This window comes from Eleutherodactylus coqui, chromosome 13, assembly GCF_035609145.1.
Source record: "Eleutherodactylus coqui strain aEleCoq1 chromosome 13, aEleCoq1.hap1, whole genome shotgun sequence".
NCBI lineage: Eukaryota > Metazoa > Chordata > Amphibia > Anura > Eleutherodactylidae > Eleutherodactylus > Eleutherodactylus coqui.
In genome coordinates this window covers 49,947,300-49,966,982 of record NC_089849.1, presented here as the reverse complement: position 1 = coordinate 49,966,982, position 19,683 = coordinate 49,947,300, and the positions used below count along the sequence as shown (strand labels likewise).

Below are 19,683 nucleotides of genomic sequence, written 5' to 3'. Positions count from 1 at the left end.
AATGAATATTCACAGTATCAGTCTATATAAGGACACGCTCCATTGACAGGGGAATTGTAACACCCAGTTACCAATTTATTCATACAGTTCCAGGAAGAATAATAATAGAGGAACAGCACAATGTATAAGGGTATGTTAATACATTCAAGTTAGCCCATACAAACCAGTGAGTCATCTGTTCTCTGCATACAGTTCCTTTGTAATCAGTGTTCCCCATGGAGAACACAGCATGCAGTCCCTGCTATCAGCTCTCCGGCTGAACAAAGGATTTTATGCTTACCTAAAAATCATGCTTTTGTAAAGCTGAAGAGTGAAAGATGTTAGCGTTTACACGCAATGATTATCACTCAAACGATGGCTTGTGAGCGAATTTCGAGCGATTATTGTTGCTTGTAAATGGGGCCTTAAACGCAAATAGACTTTTATCATCCATCTGTAGGATAGGTGATAAAAGTCTGATCGGTGAAGGTCTCGGTGGTGATTCCATGAACGGGGGTCCTGTGTCCAACTCTAATCCTCCTGCGACTCACTGCACCCCCCATAATGAGGAGGTGATTGAATGGAGGGGTGGTTGTACATGCAAAGTGCTGCTCCATTCATCTTTATTGGGAGACTGCCAGAGATGGCTGAGCACTTGTACTCAACTATTTCCATCACCTTTAGTGCAGATGAGTTGAGCAGCACCGCGCATGTGCAACCATCGCTGCATTCAATCTCCTCCTCATTGTGGGAGGTGTAGTGGTCTCTCACTGAGGAAAAGAGGGTGTCAGAGGTGAGAATTCCACCAATCAGAGTTTCATCAACTATCCTATGGATAGATGACAAAAGTTTTTTTTCGGTACAGCCCCTTTTAGAAAAATGTAGTTGACATGTTACGGTCACTTTTTGTGCAGTTTTAATACTGGATCCAAACATGGCGGCATTGGCACAGACTTACGGTTCAGATTCCATAATGCTCACCTGCTAGAATTTACATTACAATACATGTGGATGGAGTCTTCAAAAATCTATCTGCACATAGTGAGAAAAAAAATCTGCTTGGAAATATGAGCATACTTCAGATTTTCAAATCACCCAATGCATGTGAAATCTACAATGGACATTATAAACCATGTCTGTACCCTAAGCCGAAAACTGAATCCTAAGCCAATACTTAAGACGAAAACCTCTTTGGTCTAGATTTCACATGGGTTCCATCCCTATCACTCTTTAACAGTGGATAGAAAAGTTCAACCTTGGTGCTTTTACATCTGGTTAAAAAAAGACAGGGATGGAAACCATGTGAAACCTAGAGCAAAGAGGTCTTTGTCTCAAATATTGACCCTTGGGGGTCCATACTGATTCCTTCCTGTTTTCCGTCCCCAGAAGTAATGAAGATAAAGGAGTGGAGGAAAAAATGAAGGAAAATCCACAGATAACACCTTTAAAATGTTTGTAATTCCAGCGCAGTTTCTGGAAAGTAGTGGAGAAACAAATGTTTAACGACTTTATACATTTTCAAGTGGTTTCATTCTGCATTGTCTTGTTGGTTCCTCTAATGAAAAAACCTGAACATGTGCACTAACAATTCTGCAGCATCTTTTCCAAAAACTCTACTTTATGCCATTCCTCTGTTGAAATATATGAATAAATTGACAACTGGCCTTACCATTCCCCCGGTCAATAGGTTTTACCCAAGCAGTGCTGACAGTGTTGAGGTCCCTTTACGGAAGATGACTTTCGAATGCAGCCGTCCCATGAACTTCCGCCCTACTATCACTCTTATGCTTACACAGGAGCGATAGTCATTCAAGTTAATGGAGGCGGTGCAGCTGGGGATCGTTCTGGCCTACCCGCCTCCATTCACAGTAAACAGGAGGCACTCAAACATTTAATGACTGCCTGTTCAAACAACCCGACAGTCGCTTGGTTTTCAGTTCTGCTAAAAAAAACAAGCAACTCCGACAGGTGAGCGATTTCTTGCTGGTTGGCCGCGTGTACATGGGATGACTATCGCCCAAATGTTCTGTTTCCAGCCCTGTGTAAAGTACCCTATTAACAAAGATAATGATAACATTCAGTCCAAGAGGAACAAAAGGGAAAAGGTGGAAAGCAAAGTTCAAAGAAAAAATTCTTCAGAACTGTTATTTCACGGAGAACACAATTATTTGCGGTAACAGACATGGCAGGAGAGATGACGGGTCATAGTTATGCATGTTGAATTACAAAGAAGAGGCTCTAAGAGTCAACCTCAATTGATACCGGCATATGCTCACAAAGCCACTGTTTTTTGTTTGTGTCCCTTTAATGACTAAGTTAGCTATAAATATTAATTTTCTAATCTTCTTACAGCTTGGGTCCCCCCTCCTTCTCCTGACTCTTAACAATCTTTCCTTGTAGCCATGTGCTTGGATAAGAGGCAGTAATGCAAAAAATGTTCTGGGGATTTTAATGAGGGCTGCTGTCTGAGCAGAGTCCAGACACAATTCATTAACACAAACTGCAATTAATCTGAGAAGGATAGAAGAAGCATCAAAAGATGATGACAAGCCAATATGAGTCGGTCACGGAGTGCTTTCCGATGCCTGCTGTGGACAGATTGTCCAACCATACCACTATTTATGTTCTTTCTAATGATGGGTATGCGCCATTGTATTAGGTCACAGTTCATTATATGCTTGTAGACTAATCTTGTCAGAGTCTGAACAGTCATTTTCTACATAATGCATTAAAACTCTATCCTTATTTGCATACGAGAGAGCAAAGTCTCCTGGGTGGGTTTTCCATTAATTTACCTGAAATGTGCACAGAAACTGCTGGGGATCAGACATCAGTAGTATAGAGTACAGAACGTCTGACAGGGGTCAGCCGGGAGCTGCTCACTCATTATAGTGGTTCTCGATCCTGGGCATCTTGCCCAAAAAAAGAGTACAAGGCAAGTCTACCGAAATAAAAATGCCATTGAGTGTGCGGTGACAGATACTCTTTAAGTTGCTTGTTTTGGACTTAGGTAATTGATCATTATGTAAAGTTACGGTAGGAGGTGAGTCAGTCATTTATACGAGCGTAGCACTGATAAAAACCTGAAAAAAAGGGTGTCTATAACTTCAGTAATCCCTTCTCCAGGTAATACTCATAGGGATCCAAGAACCTGAGATATGCTGAGTTGTATGGACAGGTTCATCACACTGAAGATATGGTGATAACAAAATATGGATACTGCATCGTGAATCTAAATTCTGCATAGCTCCTTTTTATGAGTCTGGGAAGGAAAAAACAGCCGCTTTACGACAATTGTGAAGACCTTATCATACATCGCCCTATATGTCAACTGGCTTAGATAAATGGGTATTCTAGGCATTGCCAGTATTGATCACCTATCATCAGAATAGGTCATCAGTAGTTGATTGGTGAGGGTCCACCGATCGGGACACCCATCAATTTGTTTCCTCAGCCCCTGCACTTACTGCAGTGGGATTGGATGTCCACATTGGGAACAGAGCTAAAAGTGCAATAGAAGGTATGGCTCCATTAGGAACGAAGCCTTCTATTGCACTTCTGTCTGTGACCCAATGCAGATGCAGCTGTCAACATCCAGCCCACAGTAGTGAGTGCGGGGGCTGAGATTAACTGATTGTGTGGCGGACTCCCACCAATCAACTATTGGTCACCTACCTTGCAAAAGGGTTAAGAGCCCAGAATACCCCTTTTAACATTTTGTATACTGAAGACAGGATATAACATTTTTTTCAAGGAGTATCAGAATTATCAATCTGGAGGAGTCCTTCACAGGGCTTTACTTGTGGGCAGTGGGTTATGGCAAAAATGGGAGTGGTCTTTCTGAGGGGCATGGTTTGTATAAAATGTTGTGGATAATTATTTTCATACCTCCTTCATTAATGTCGGACCCCAGACCAGAATATGCTCTTATTGTCAAAAAAAATCAAGGACCTAGAAGGAGTTGTCGGAATTGAACAAAACTTTCTCTGTGTGATTGTAAAGTTGTTATAAGTGATTACTATCAGAGCAAAAGGAGAATATATTGTGGAAAACTGAACAGTTGAAGGGAGGCTCTAGCACCTTGTTGTACCGCCTCTAGCTTGGATACAAGATGTGATAGGGGTGGACATGGAGGCTCTAGTACCCTGTTGTACCACCTCTAGCTTGGATACAAGATGTGATAGGGGTGGACATGGAGGCTCTAGTATCCTGTTGTACTGCCTCTAGCTTGGATACAAGATGTGATAGGGGTGGACATGGAGGCTCTAGTACCCTGTTGTACCTCCTCTATCTTGGATACAAGATGTGATACAGGCAGGCATGGAGGCTCTAGTACCCTGTTGTACCGCCTCAAGCTTGGATACAAGATGTAATACGGGTGGGCATGGAGGCTCTAGTACCCTGTTGGGCCGTCTCTAGCTGGGATACAAGATGTGATACTGGCAGGCATGGAGGTTCTAGTACCCTAATTTACCGCCTCTAGTTTTGATACAAGATGTGATACAGGCAGGCATGGGGACATTCAGGTTCTGTATGGTATCCTGTGGCATATCCATCCACATTTGCTGTAACTGAACCTCTAGATCGTGCAAACTTGTAGGCTGTCGAAATTAATATCCCAGATGGACTAATACATGTTCTATTAGCAATAAATCTGGGCAGGTCATGGAAGTGTGACACTGTTGTGGGGGCATTCCTGTGACCCTGTTGTGTGTGCGGCCGAGCATTATTCTGCTGGGAAATGCCTCATAAGAGGAACACATGTGACTGCAGGATGTCCTGAACATATCGCTGAGCTGTCATTGTTCCTTGTACCACTACTAGGAGTGACCGACTGTCATATGCAATGGCCCCTCCAGACATCACACCAGTAGTGCGGGCAGTGGGATACCCCAAAGCTAAGGCAGGATTGAAGGATTGAGGCGCTCACCCCTAGGTTTCGAGACATGAACACAGCCGTCATCAGTGCCCAAACTAAACCTTGATTTGTCACTGAAGGCAACCCGGTTCCACTCTACATCAATCTAAATGGAGGTGACAGTGGGTGGGTGTCAAAGACAATAAACATAATGCGGGCTGTAAAATCAAATGTCCTTCAGGTGCCTGGAAATGTTTCCAACAGACATGTGGGTCTGTAATGATGGTGCCACCTGTTTCTGGATGGCTGTTTGTGCTTGTTAGATGATCCTCTCTACTGGTGGTCTGTCGAGAGCATCCTGAGCCTGGTTGCCTTTTGTCTGTATCCTTAAGCTACCACTGAGCCCAACACATCCTAACAGTCTGGTCAGAATGGCCAAGATGGCAGGCAACATATTGATTTGACCATCCAGCTTCTCACATCCCAATAATACGCCCCTCTCAAACTCTGTTAACTGGGTGAAATCTCTTCAATTACATCGTAGAGGCGTCTATTGGTCAACAAGCTCTACACAATTGGAAAAAGGCGTCTACTACACACAAGTAGCCTCTGAGAGCCTTTTATAGGCCAAGGGGGAACCACTTTTAGGGCCTCAAGTGGCAAGACTGTTCATCTAATCACGCCACAACTCTCATCATTTGTATATCTGCCTGAGATGTAACTGCATGCTGAGTTTTGCAGCAAAAGGACAACTTCTTCTAGGGGCAGGATTTTTTTTGACAAAGAGCGTATTTTCCTGTATGAAATAGCACAGCATGCAGCTTTATTCCATTCTGAATTTTAATGAATATCTGCAATGGAGACTCCAAACAAAAACCCCACCACAGATGTGAACATCAATAGTTTAAAGGCATGGGTACGCTACTCGGTACTCCCGCAAATCAGCTGATTAATGGGCCTACTGTTAATGCGAACAAGGTTGGAAGCAGATAGCGCTGTCCAAATTGCAGTGGCCCAGTTTGGGTTGAATTCAATGGGAAGTGTGCCTATATTACCAAACTGCAGCGCTATCTGTTTCCAATGCTGTCCTCCCAGACAGCGGGTCTGGCGATCAGCTGATCGGCAGTGGTCCCAAGCAATAAACCCCAGTCGATGAACTATTGATGACGTATCCTGAGGATAGGTCATCAATAGTTAAAGTCCAATACCGGTAGCTACTTGCAAATTTTGTTATATCTTTGCTTTTTTCATGGCGCCTGTGCCTTATTTTTAGCCTCTTTTCTTGGCAACCAGTTGAAAACTAAATGATCGGGTGATCAGATGCTAAACATAGGATGAATCGGGGTAAATCTGGTGAGTTGACTTGTTGTTTCTGTGTGTAATTTTAGGTATTAAACAATGTTCACATTCTAGCATATGCCACTTCAGTGTAGCGGAACGGCACACCGACGTGCTTTTTGGCATCACTTATACTTTCCATCCTCCATAGAGATTATTGGAAAATATACAGTTACTGGTAATGTCAAGCATTTTATAAGAAAGTGTATTGTTAGAAATAGCAAACACAATCTTAATGTCTACTGAGCATAGTTTAGAGCGCTGGGCGATAGGGCAGGCTGCCAAGGTTTATTGTAGAGTATGAGATACAACTAGAAGGAGTAGTGGTAAAAGCCGACGAGAGGGTTGCTGCTTTTTCCTTCCTCAATACAAGCTGGCCAGCCTTTGCTTTTTCAGTACATGCAAAAATGTGGAAATGGATGAGCTTAGCCTTCCGTCACATATATAAATATGTTGGGAATAGTCCCTGATGTATTACTTCCAATGGATGACTGTGTGCCACTATGTATCCATACAGGAGTTTGCATCTCCCATAGGCCCCAATGTTAAAAAGATCTGTGGTGGCCTATTGTACAGGAAAGTCTACTGTGCTTTTTTAATAAGGGGTGTTCCCACCTTATGGCATATCTATAATGACATGCAGGGGGTCACTTTAAGGACTTTCACCTAACTCCAGAATGGGGGTCCCCTGACTGCCCTTCCAGATGGTGGAGCGCTGTATCCAGTCGGCAATGAATAGAGGTGGCTGTGCATGTGCAAATCAAGCTTTCTTGGTGTACATGCTGAATATGACCGAAAAATGAGATGTGAATGCACCCTTGGGCCATTCCTATTTGTTAATAGGTTCCCATGACGAAAAGCGAATCGCAAAGAGCATCCCCCTGCAGCTCCACCACAGCAATAGATAAGGATTATCAGTCAAATCTGTCGCCATGCCAAGCCCTTCCTAATCGCTGTAAAGGCTGGGTTGGTGAAAAGACGCCGACTATGAATACATGAGTATGTTATTTTCATCTTTCTACGTACCTGCAGTAAGCCCCTAGCAGGAGTTGTCGTTTTGCTGAAAAACTTGGCATGCAGTTACATCTCAGGCAGATATACAAATGATTAGAGCTGTGATGTGATTAGATGAATGCTCTTACCATCTGGGGCCCTAAAAGTGGTTCCCTCTTGGTCTATAAAAGGCTCTCAGAGGCTCCTTGTGTGCAGTGACCTGTTCTTCCGCTTGTGTAGAGCTTGTTGACCACTAGACACCTCTACGACTCAGAGAAGAGATTTCGCCCCATTATAGAGTTTGAGAGGGGGCAAATTTTTGGAATGCGATAAGCTGGATGGTCGTATCTGTGAATTGACCGCCACCTGGACCGTTCTGACTAGACTGTTAGGAGGTGTGGGGACCAGTGCATGAGTGAGGGCACCCACAAAAGACTGGGCTCTGGATGCCCACGACAAACCACCAGTAGAGACGATCATCTGACTGCTGGTATGACGGGGTCTTCGCATGCGACAGTCGGTCAGTGTGTTGGTTGCTATCGGTTTTGATAAATGGTTCTGATATGTGCGCTTGGATAAAATGCATGAATGGCTTAATTCTCCCAGACAATCCTCTATACAATATGTCGGAGAGGTGTTAGGAAGAGCAGTTGTATGTATCGGGACTGCTAATATGCAACATATCAGACACATACTGTAAGCTCCCACTCACACTGAAATTGGCAAGGAGCCATTCTGTGCTATAAGATCCTGTTTCTCAAAGAGATTATGAAGCTTTAGGATAAACATGTGCAAGACAATGAGGGGAAATGTGCACAAAGAAGACGTTGTACAGGCTTGGGGGAGACAATGAGGGGTTATTACAAAGAGTCTCATCTGGCTGTACTATCCACACATGAAGAGCTTTATATATGTTATATAAGTGATATATATTGTGTTTCCACTGTCTATTAATCAACCTAAACCTGATATCCTGATATTTTTATTTCAGTCTATGGTATCACCACGCCCGCTGCCTTACGGGCATATTTGATATCTGTCCTTCACTCCCTATATTCAATCTCCTGTTCGCTTATGTTACCAACACCTCAAAAAATAAACATCCCCAGAATCTGCCCTTTTCTTAGTGTGGAAACATCAAAAAGTCTTTGGCTGGGTTCAAATGGGGCGGAGATCATGCAAAATGTCTGCAGTGGACCGCGCGGAATTCCCGTGAGATTTCTGCAGCGGTAAGGCTGCTTCAAAACAGTGCAGCCTGTATTTCGCTGCGGAAATCTCTCCCCATAGGGAGAATAGAGTCTGCAGCGGAAAACGGTGATACAATTGACATGTCGCAGATTTAAATTCCGCCCCGCATGTCACTTTCTGTGCAGCCTGTCTGCAGCAGCCTGTTGGCAGCATGTAAATTAGAGTTTTGCAAATCTCGTCCACTTTGCTGCTTAGTCTCAGGCTTAAGAATGCATGCAAAATTTCCCCATGGGAAGTCCGCATGGGAATTCTGTGGCAATTCCACAGTGTGAACCCAGCCTTATTGTTGCTCTAATCCATTCTCAGCTTAACTACTGCAACTCACTACTGATCAGTCTTCCCCTCTGCAATCTATTCTGAATGCAGCAGCCAGACTCCTCTTTCTGACCATTTACTACACTGCTGCCGCCACCCTGTGCCGGTTACTACACTGATGCCTCCACCCTGTGCCAGTCACTACACTGATGCCTCCACCCTGTGCCAGTCACTACACTGATGTCTCCACCCTGTGCCGGTTACTACACTGATGCCTCCACCCTGTGCCAGTCACTACACTGATGCCTCCACCCTGTGCCAGTCACTACACTGATGCCTCCACCCTGTGCCAGTCACTACACTGGTGCCTCTACTCTGTGCCGTCACTACACTGATGCCTCCACCCTGTGCCGGTCACTACACTGATGCCTCCACCCTGTGCCAGTCACTACACTGATGCCTCCACCCTGTGCCGGTCACTACACTGATGCCTCCACCCTGTGGCGGTCACTACACTGATGCCTCTACCTTGTGCCAGTCACTACACTGATGCCTCCACCCTGTGGTGGTCACTACACTGATGCCTCCACCTTGTGCCGGTCACTACACTGATGCCTCCACCCTGTGTCGGTCACTACACTGATGCCTCTGCCCTGTGGCAGTCACACGGATGCCTCTGCCCTGTTCCAGTCACTACACTGATGCCTCCACCCTGTGGCGGTCACTACACTGATGCCTCTACCTTGTGCCAGTCACTACACTGATGCCTCCACCCTGTGGTGGTCACTACACTGATGCCTCCACCTTGTGCCGGTCACTACACTGATGCCTCCACCCTGTGTCGGTCACTACACTGATGCCTCTGCCCTGTGGCAGTCACACGGATGCCTCTGCCCTGTTCCAGTCACTACACTGATGCCTCCACCCTGTGTCGGTCACTACACTGATGCCTCTGCCCTGTGCCAGTCACTACACTGATGCCTCCAGCCTGTGCCAGTCACTACACTGATGCCTCCAGCCTGTGCCAGTCACTACACTGGTGCCTCCACCCTGTGTCGGTCACTACACTGATGTCTCTGCCCTGTGCCAGTCACACGGATGCCTCTGCCCTGTTCCAGTCACTACACTGATGCCACCGCCCTGTGTATTGTTGCTATATAAAGACTACATATAATATCTAATTGTGCACCCGCTAAAATGTTTTAGTAAAGGAATTTTCTAGTTCATACAAAGCATTTTCAAATAGGATATTTTTAGTTATCAGTGGGAATTCCTCCTTTGGGAAAAGCCTCTACAAAGAGCGTCTCTTGCTCTGGAGGACCTGGAAAGTCATGCATTACATGACTAGGCCATTGATTTCAATGGGAAAGGTGTAATACTTCATTTCCCCTGTTATGGCAGTGCAGGAGAAGTGAGCATTTGCTGCTCTATTCCTCTAAGTACAACAGCTGATTGTCCCAGCAGTGGGACACCCTCGGTTTATAATCAGGGCACCCTACTCACAAAAAGGGATTGTCCAAAGACTTAAGTAGACAACAAAATGGGTTAAAGGGGTTGTACCAGAATTACAAGTCGCCCCCGCCCCATCCAGAGGATAGGGGATAACTTGCTGATCGTGGGGGTCTCACCACTTACATCCCCAAAGATCTTCAGAACAGGGGGCCAGTGTTCCCCGTCCTCCTTACTGTGGGCTTACTGCAGCCCTCTTGGTGAGATAGAAATGAATGGAGTGCTGGTTGTGCAAGCGTGCTGCCATTCCACAATGGGACTGGGGAGATAGTCAAGCGCAGGGGTATTTCCATCAACCCCACTGAAATTAAAGGAGTGCTGACTGCGCATGCTCAGACGGCGCTCTGTTCACCATGACATCATTGTAGGTGGGAGAAGCATCCCCACAGTGATGAAAACACGGGACTCCCATTGTCAGGATTGGTGAGCGTCCAAGCGGTGAGACCCACACCGATCAGCAAGTTATCTCCTATCCTGTGAATATGGAATAGTTTATATTTCTGGTACATGGGGCGTAACAATAAAGCGCATCAGTAACAAAAGTTCCAGATGTAAACACTGTTTCCAGATTAGCGCAAACCTAATGTACTTATACTATATTCATGGTAAGGTACTTTGCTACAATTTGACTCATTTGTAGTCATATGTAGGTCTGCGAGCAGCACTCATAGGAATTTATAGTAGATTATGTACAAAGCACTATAATTACCCATCAGGATTGTACCGTGCTCCGTTCACCAAAATAAATGTCCTTTTAGCAACAAATTTAGAGATTCTTTGTAAGTACTAATTAGAAAGTCAGATAATGGGGATGGAGCAGATCAACTAAGCAGCAGATGATAAGTGCTCTGTGACTATCCAACAGGTGACTTTAATGCACTAGCTTTTGTTGCTGTGCTGTGAGTGCTGCTATATATAAACTCAGTGTATATATATATATATGTGTGTGTTCTGCTGGAGTACACTGACCTTGCATGCTGAATTCTTTTTTGTAAAAAATTATATATATATTTTGTATATTTTGACAATTTAATGGCATTCAGGAGCTTCTGAGCCCTAATGTTATATTTCTAACAGGGTCCTCCGTCTACCTTGTGCCATTTATAATACCGGTGTCTTGTAATAAAGAGGTCTACAGACATGTAACAGTTGCCTCTTAAGCCCCTATAGTTATGCCTCTGATGGCCCTTTCAACAAATATGTTACGTCCGCTTGGCGCACAACACCCCCACTCCTCAGAACGGAGGCAAATGTGTCTATTTAAAACTGCAAACACATGCATAGAGTACTTGCACGGACCAATTGCACCTCTCTAGGCTAAGACCACTGTCCCTTACTAACCAGGGAAAGTGGGGAACCCCTGCCTAAAAGCAGGGACATCGTCCTGATAAGGTCGGCCCCACAGTCTTCGCCTAGGACCTGGCTATCCATGATCAGGGAGCTGGAGAAATGCTCTAAACACACAGGACACGACACTGTTCACACACACACTGTACACAGAATAGGACTGCACATAAAGCACATGTCTGGCACCCTGCACAGACCTAACATATGTCACTGTTCACACCAACATACAGTGTAACACATACCACATAGAACAGGACTGTTCACACCTCATGTCTGGCCACCAGCACAGACATACAACACAAGTGGACACTTACATGCCCTTGTCTACTTAGACTGTTATTGGGGCGTATTACATACATGTATCTATACATCAACCCAAAATAAATGTATTTGTGTAACTGCCCTCCTACCCCCTCTGGCCACAGTCATAATTAGTCATCAAATAGTAATACACCTGCCAATCTTACTGGACTGTCTAGGAATCTCATGAAAAGGGAGAGTAATGATAAAAATAATTCACCGACAATCATCTAATAATCTGTCAGCTTCAACATATTGTCCAAACTGCAGCCATGATGTTATAGAGCAGGAGGAGCCGAGCAGGTTGATATATAGTTTTATTGGGAAAGGTTCAGTAGAACTTATATATTTTATTCATTTATACCTCTGCACATCCTGAGCTTAGAGGTCCAGTGGGCGGTCCTGTATATGATTGACAACCTTCTCTGTATCAGAGATGGTTGTCAATCACTGATAGCGCCATCTACTGGTCCTCTAAGCTCAGAATGAGTAGAAATGTAAATGAATAAAACACATGTTATTGTGTGGTGCAGCAGTATGCAGTCCTAAGCTCTTGCTCACAACCTGAAGGTTGCAGGTTCAATCCCTGCTTGATTCAGGTAGCTGGCTCAAGGTTGACTCAGCCTTCTGGGGTAGGGAAAATGAGTACCCAGCTTGGTGGGAGGTGATAGATAAATGACCTGAAAGTGCTGTAGAATAAGTTGGTGCTATACAAATAATATTTTTTCTATTTATGAGCAATCTGCTCAGCTCTTCCTGCTCTAATATGATGATGCCCGCAGAATGGGCTGTATATTGAAGTTGACAGGTTCCCTTTAAGGGGTTTTATTAGTAAGACACCTCCTTTCTATGTGCTGTATATAAGGACATAGGGACATATGAAAGCCACTAACAAAGAGCAGCAGCGATCAGTGGGCTTCAGTCTTACAAGAGGTGGTCTTGATCAGACTGTTGACCATTGATGTACAGTTCGTTGGCATCTCATAATCATATATGTATCCATGGTCGTTTAACATCTGGATTCACCTTTGATGAACTGTTGTGTTATTTTTTTAGGGAATTACATTATCAGCATTTTTTTAGATATTCAGTATATTATGACATTGTTTTCTTTTTATGAGCCAGAGGAATTTGATATAAAAAAACAGAGAATTCAACTTCCCTGCCATTGCCTTAGGAACCTATCATAATTCTGTTTAGTTGTGAAACAGTTCATGTCAGCTGAAAGGGCAAACCTGCAGCTTCCCTGCTGTGTTTTAATAAGGCTGTAGCAGATAACTAGGGTGCCAGTGATAAAGGTGGTATACGGCATATATAGTGACTGTTTCATCCATCTGAAGAACACCTCCTCTCCGATCTGATCTTTCTTTAGTTTAGCGTCAAAAAAATTCCAGTGCATGTTTTCCTCACCTCCCACCTGGACTACTGCTACATCCGTCTTTGTGACTCTCTAACTAGAGATGAGCGAGCACGCTCGGATAAAGCAGTTACTGGAGTGAGCATCGCTCTTCTTGAGTAACTGCTTACTGGTCCGAGCAGGCTCGGGGGGCGGCGGGGCTGAGCAGGGGGCGGTGGGTGCTAGCGGGGGGTAGAGAGAGAGATCTCTCTCACTCTCCTCCCCGCTACCCACCGCCTCCCCGCTCACCTCTGCCCCCTCGAGCCTGCTCGGACCAGTAAGCAGTTACTCAAGAAGAGCGATGCTCACTCCAGTAACTGCTTTATCTGCTCGCTCATCTCTATTTCTAACCCTTGTGCCTCTCCAATCCATCCTCAACTTCGCTGCCTGGTTAATCCACCTCTTTCCTCTTTTTGCCTCTCCCCAATTCCTCAACCAGCAAATTCAGCACAAAATATTAGCAATGGCATGCGAAGCCATCCACAGCCTGTCCAATCCATACATTTTTTAGCTAATCTCCCAATATCTTTTTACATGGCATTTCGGACCCTCACAATTATCCTTCTCTGGTCTCTTCTTGCCTGAACCTTACATAACCATCTCCAGGATTTCTCTTGTGTGTCTCCCATACTCTAACACTTGCAACCCCAAATGATTGGACTCATCCCCCACCTCTACCCCCTTACCCCTTCCTTTGACTTTTTCAAAAGCAACCTGAACATCCACCTCTTCAGAAAAGCCTACAACAAACAGTACCCTGATGTCACCACTACATGAGCAAGATCTGCTCTCACCTGTTCCACCTTGCACCTTAGATTGTAAGCCTTCATGGGCAGAGTTCTTTTCCCTTCTGTAGCCGTCTGTCGCTCATTTACTCATGTGTATTGTTCTTGTAGTGTTAACGTACTGTAAACCCTTTTTGATATGTACAGCACTCTGGAATTAATGGTGCTATAAAAATAAATAACAACAATACATTTACTTTATCTTGCAGTTGAAATCTCTCCAGGGGACTCCTGAGAAAGGCGCCACTAAGATAAGTGTGAGTATCGAAAACAGGAAGACGGGATCAAACATTGTTTTATACAAAATAACAATTGTACCTGATACAATATATAGTAATTAATATCGTAATTTAGTGAGTGTCCATACAAAAAGGGTCTACCCTTTTCTCCCAGAAACAGCGCCATTCTTGTCCATGGGTTACATCAGGATCATTGCAATGCAAGTGAATGAAACTTAGCTGCAAAGCAAGACACAGCCATGGACAAAAGTGGCACGATCTCTGAAAAAAGTTGAATTTGCCTTCACTAGGTTATGGCATTAGTCCTTAGATGATTTTACCCTTCTCCAATGCAATACAAAATAGCTGCATTGGCCCTTCTCTTCTGTACTGCCCATACTTGGCCCTTTGCCCTCGAGCCTTTTGAAGAACACTAATGGGGATCTATCTCGTACGGCAAGAGCGGAACATTAATCTGATTTACACTTCTCTTCTTCCGGATGGGGGTAAGCTTTACATTTCACTGAATGGCAAATACCAAGAGCAGATCAATTTGGAAGGAAAGCTAATTAGCCGCAGAGATTTTTCTATTGATCTTGTTCTGTAGGGGAGAGAGAGCTGTACTTGGCAGGGATGGGAGAGTTCGACTGAAGTGTTGTCCCATTGGGCGAATATATAAATTCATTTACAAGGTAGCATTAAGGAGGCTTAAGTAAACAAAACAAGCAGTGGAGTGCGGATTTAGAATGGTTTGTTATATATTATCTACCTTTACAATTTCTCTATTGCTGGTTTCATATGATTAAACTATCCATGTAGAATTAGTGGATAATGTAGTCCATCATAGCATTGGGGGAATTTACTAGTCGATTGGTCTCAGCACTGTTGAGTTACCCATGCATTAAAGAAGTTGTGCCAAGCTTTAAACTTTTACCCTATCCACAGCATAGAAGGTAAGCATGTGGGAATTCGACTGGTGGGAGCTACCCTGAACACAAAAAATGAGGGTCTCGTATCCCCTTGCATAAATGGAGTGGTGGTCGAGGATGTATGTTGCTTCTCCACTCATCATTTTGGAGCTGCTAAAGATAGCTAAATTAAAGGGGTCTTGCTGGACTTTTACTATTCAGGACCCTCGCTGATCAACTATTGATGGATTCTGCTGAAGATAAGTCATCAATAGTATAAGTCCTGGAAAACCCCTTTAAAGAGCTTTTTTAGGATGCCACTATAGATTGCAGTCATAGATGTTGCATTGCTTATTTATCATACCATTGTTAATTAGCTATCCACCCGTAACTCCCACACACTGGGGGGAGGTCTGTTTCACTGATCATCCTGATTTTTCTGGGTTATGAACAGAATACCAGAACTGGCATAAAGATTGACACAGAGTAATAGGAGGGCAGCTGACTCTTATTGAAGATTTATAAGCCGCCATAACCCCTATGGGCATTGTAATTACTGCCATTAGTAGTTGCCATCCAGCATCTGTAATGCTAAGATATTAGCTAAATAGGATATTAAAAGACAACTCAAGGACATAGATTTCCAGGTATTGCTCCTTTACAGGGGGACGTGCTCTTTAAATAACTTTGCAGTAAAGAGATAGCGCCATAACCTAAAGTAATAGGCAGTACATCTTGTAGATTGTCTTTGCGATGGACAACAGGGAGTTTGAGATTGACCACTGGAGACGGCAAACAATTATCTCTATTTAAGAGTAAAGCATTAGATACACTCTAATGCACACTCTAATACACTCTAGGTGTGGATGTGTTCTTCTTGTATTTACTCTTCCATCTGCGCAACATTTGCGAGTTTAGTGTTTTGTGTTTGGCAATTACTTTATCTGCTTTTATATGACCGACTCCCATAGAATAATAAAATATGGAGAGCAGAGCGCCTGCATTGTAAAGTATTGTTCACATCGGCAGGTTCATTTTCGTTTTCCTGCTTTTATGGGAGCAGGAAATTGGAAACCAGTGGCTTATTCTTATGATGAAAACAAACAACATCCAATGGACTCCATTGACTATATTGGGGTCTGTTTGATCTAGATTTGGACATCTGGGATTTTATAAGACAGGATGAAATATTGCTACATGCAGCGCTGTTTTATCCTACATGTTATTGAAAACCAAGGATGGAGGCTCCAAATGGAACCTCTGATGCTGATGTGAACAAATGTGATCCTGTGATTACATCATTCCCAACAATCACTGGGAGGATGGCCGGACTGCAGCGTAGGTGGAGTACCGTGGTTCCCCTAAAATAAGACCCTGGTTTATATTAATTTTTGCCCAAAAAGAGATGCTAGGGCTTATTCTCAGGCAATGTCTTATTATACTTACCTAGGAGGCGCAGTCCAGGTCCCTCCCTCAGCCAATCAATGCAGCGTTCGATGAACCAATCACAGCCATCAGATTGGTTCATCGATCGCTACATTGACTGACGCTTTAGAACCAATCAAAGCCATCGCTTCCTGGAAGTGAGATTTATGAATCCCATAACCAGGAAGTGCTCTTCTGTGGGCAGCAGCAGGAGGGACCTGGATTGAGCCTGCAAGGTAATGTATTCCTTTTTTTTATATTATTTAATGCAGCTAGGGTTTATATTCTGGGTAGAGCTAATATTTCAAGCCTCCCCAAAAAATCAGGGTAGGTTTGTTTTTGTTTTTTTTCAGGGAAACAGGGTAAGTAGGGGTCTTTTTTTATTTTAAGACAGTTGCGGTTATCGGTAGAATGTTTACAGGTAACCAGACAACCCCCTTAACAGATCTTATTTTGTAGTGTTCAGAACCCAACGATATTCTCATTTTATGAACACAGTCTGTCCCACAACAGCTCCCATTGGGAAATAGGTTAGATTTTAGCCTATTTTCTCTAAGACAAGCTGTGCCATCCCAACATACATGGAAAGAACATGCTTGAGCCACAGTTGAGGTTAGCTATCAATCGCCAGCTTTAGAGTAGGCCAAGATTCTCCACTTACTTACACATGTATACATTACATTTTGAGGCTTTAATTACTTGGGTGTCTTTATTCACATCTGTCCCTCTCTACATAGGTGGTAAAGGTCTTTGGCAGCAACATTTCACACAAATTGCGCTTGTCGCACGTGAAGATCTCCGATGAAGGAACCTATGAATGTCGTGTTCTGGATTATAGTGATGGAAAAGGAAGACAACATCGCGTCAAGGCCTTCCTACGTGTGGAGACAGAGCTAGGCCGCCGCGGTTCAGTTCCTCATCGCCAACAGGACACCAGCACTCACCGTCACTTCCAAGTCAAAGAGTTAAAAAAGCGAGCGGCAGAGCCCTGTGACCAATGCCAGGTGTAAATGGACTGCGGTTACTTTTCCCAAATACTGATGTACAGACGAGTGCATGAGAGGCTTCCCACCCTTCTTCATCTGAAAATCAATGTCTACTTGCAAGCAGGAGTGGCCAGTGGAGAACAGGGACTTTATTACTTTTCCCCATCATGTGACTTATTTCTTTTCTTGGTGAAGGGCATTGAAGGTGCTCAGACTGTTAACCATGTGGACAAAAAAAAAATAAAAATGGAGCTTCCTCTGCCATTTTCCACTGATCATACTTTGCAGCCCGCCATTTCATTACTCAGACTGTACAAGCTGTTGAGTTCATACAGACCATTGGCATTATGGGAAGTCTACAATTCCCAGGATGCCTTTGAATAGATGATCTCAAAATGGATCGGATGGGGGTGAAAATGAAAAAGCCTTATTCGAAAGGCCTCTCATTGACTGGTCCACTTTGCAATGTAATATTTTACAGGACTTGCCAACATTCTGTGATGGTCAAATTGCTAATAATATCTAAGTGTTTCCTTTTCCGTCATCATCCAAGAATACAGATGCTAAAAATGACATCAGTGCTCTTATTCTCCATGTGCGGCATAACCATTGACGATCTCCAATTTACTTCCTTTTCATCAAAGACAATAGGATTCTAATAAGCTCTCTTCAACTCCGAAGTGATGTTTCAGTGCTGAAAATCTACCAACAGTAATATATATAATCATCATACACATCTAGTGTGACTTAATTGATCTTGAGCTTAATCATCTCTTTTTTAGATCACTTTGACACTGTAAACTGCTGAAACATTCAATTTACAGGAAGAATATTAGGTCTACACTCTCGTCATTTGCTACTCTTTCATGGGTGGAAAACTATGGTGGTAGAGTAGTAAGTAGGACGGTAGAGTAGCAAGTAGGACAAGAAACCATTCAGGTCTGTGACAGACAACCTAGTCCGTTCCTTCATGGAGGAACACGTAAGGAGCTGGGGCATGACCTGAATCATTGCGGATCTACAGAATCTACAACCTCATTTGATTCCAGTATTTTAGGTGCCTCTAAAATTATGTTCTGAGGAAGGACCTGTGAAACCATGTGACAAATTATACCATGCAAGTATAAAAACCACACCTTTGTATTATATAATATATAGCCCATTAACGGTGCCTAAGAAAGAGGATGACAATACATACTCTAAAGGCAAGGGCAATCCAGAGATCCTATAGGTGTTGGGAGATCTCAGCTCTTTTAAGTCCCACCTAAAAACCAGTTTGAGTGTAACCATTGTAAATGAGACAAGCAAATTTACTGTCCGTCATAGTTTTAATAGCAACATTTTGGTTCTATACCACTGCAGAGCTCTATTTAAGCCTTATGTTGTTCTTCAGTGGAGCTTCACGTATGGATTTCTGTTTGTCAGCTTGATAGGAGTTGCATCTCTTGCCACCAGCTATGTAATCTTGTATGATGCTGGTTCCCCGAGCCATGCCAACAGCATATCATTTGCATCTCTCATTAGGTAGACGAAGGTCAAAAACATGACAAACCTAGCTAATCTTCTGTATTCCTTTCATCCCTTTGCGGAAGATTGATTTGGAGAGGCCTATCTGAACAACCACCCAATAGATTGCACTAAACGTGGATGGCCAATGTCCGATCAAGTCTATTAGGGCTTGACCTAGAGAAGAGCTACACATGATATCCTGCAAGGCACTGAGCAATATGATTTATCACATGCTTAGAGGGAATAGATGTTCAAAGAAAAGCTTTTTTTCGGCATTGTTTAATACAGGCTGTATAGACGTGTTACATAGATACCATCTGCCATTTATATGCTGCTGTAACTGGCACCATGGAGTCGATTTACTATGTGGGTGCTTTAACTGCTGCTTCCATACCTGTGATTCAGGTGACACACATGGTAAGCCTTTCCTATCAATGCCTTTTTGTTTAGGTGTGACTGTGAGATAATTCAGTATTGGAGAGGGCCGTCATGTTCTCCGCTCACGAGATGGAAGTGGTTCTGGTTTAGCACTATGGCGCCCTCCATAACATGTGACGCCTCTCTGGATGTAAATAAAAGTTGATTGTTATCCCAAGAACCAAGTGGTTGAATCTTATTTCTGTCTGGGG

The 19,683-nt window shown here is 43.6% G+C and overlaps 1 protein-coding gene across 1 annotated transcript in view; it reads left to right on the top strand.

The window, feature by feature from the left end:
* VSTM2L (V-set and transmembrane domain containing 2 like) overlaps positions 1-19,652 on the top strand; it is a 67,713-nt gene extending 48,061 nt beyond the window's left edge. The window contains exons 3-4 of the mRNA XM_066586684.1: positions 14,218-14,265; positions 17,297-19,652. Of these exons, the coding sequence (XP_066442781.1) occupies positions 14,218-14,265; positions 17,297-17,569 (321 nt within the window). The 3' untranslated portion in view covers positions 17,570-19,652. The remainder of the gene's footprint in view (positions 1-14,217; positions 14,266-17,296) is intronic.
* The last annotated feature ends 31 nt before the right edge of the window (positions 19,653-19,683 follow it).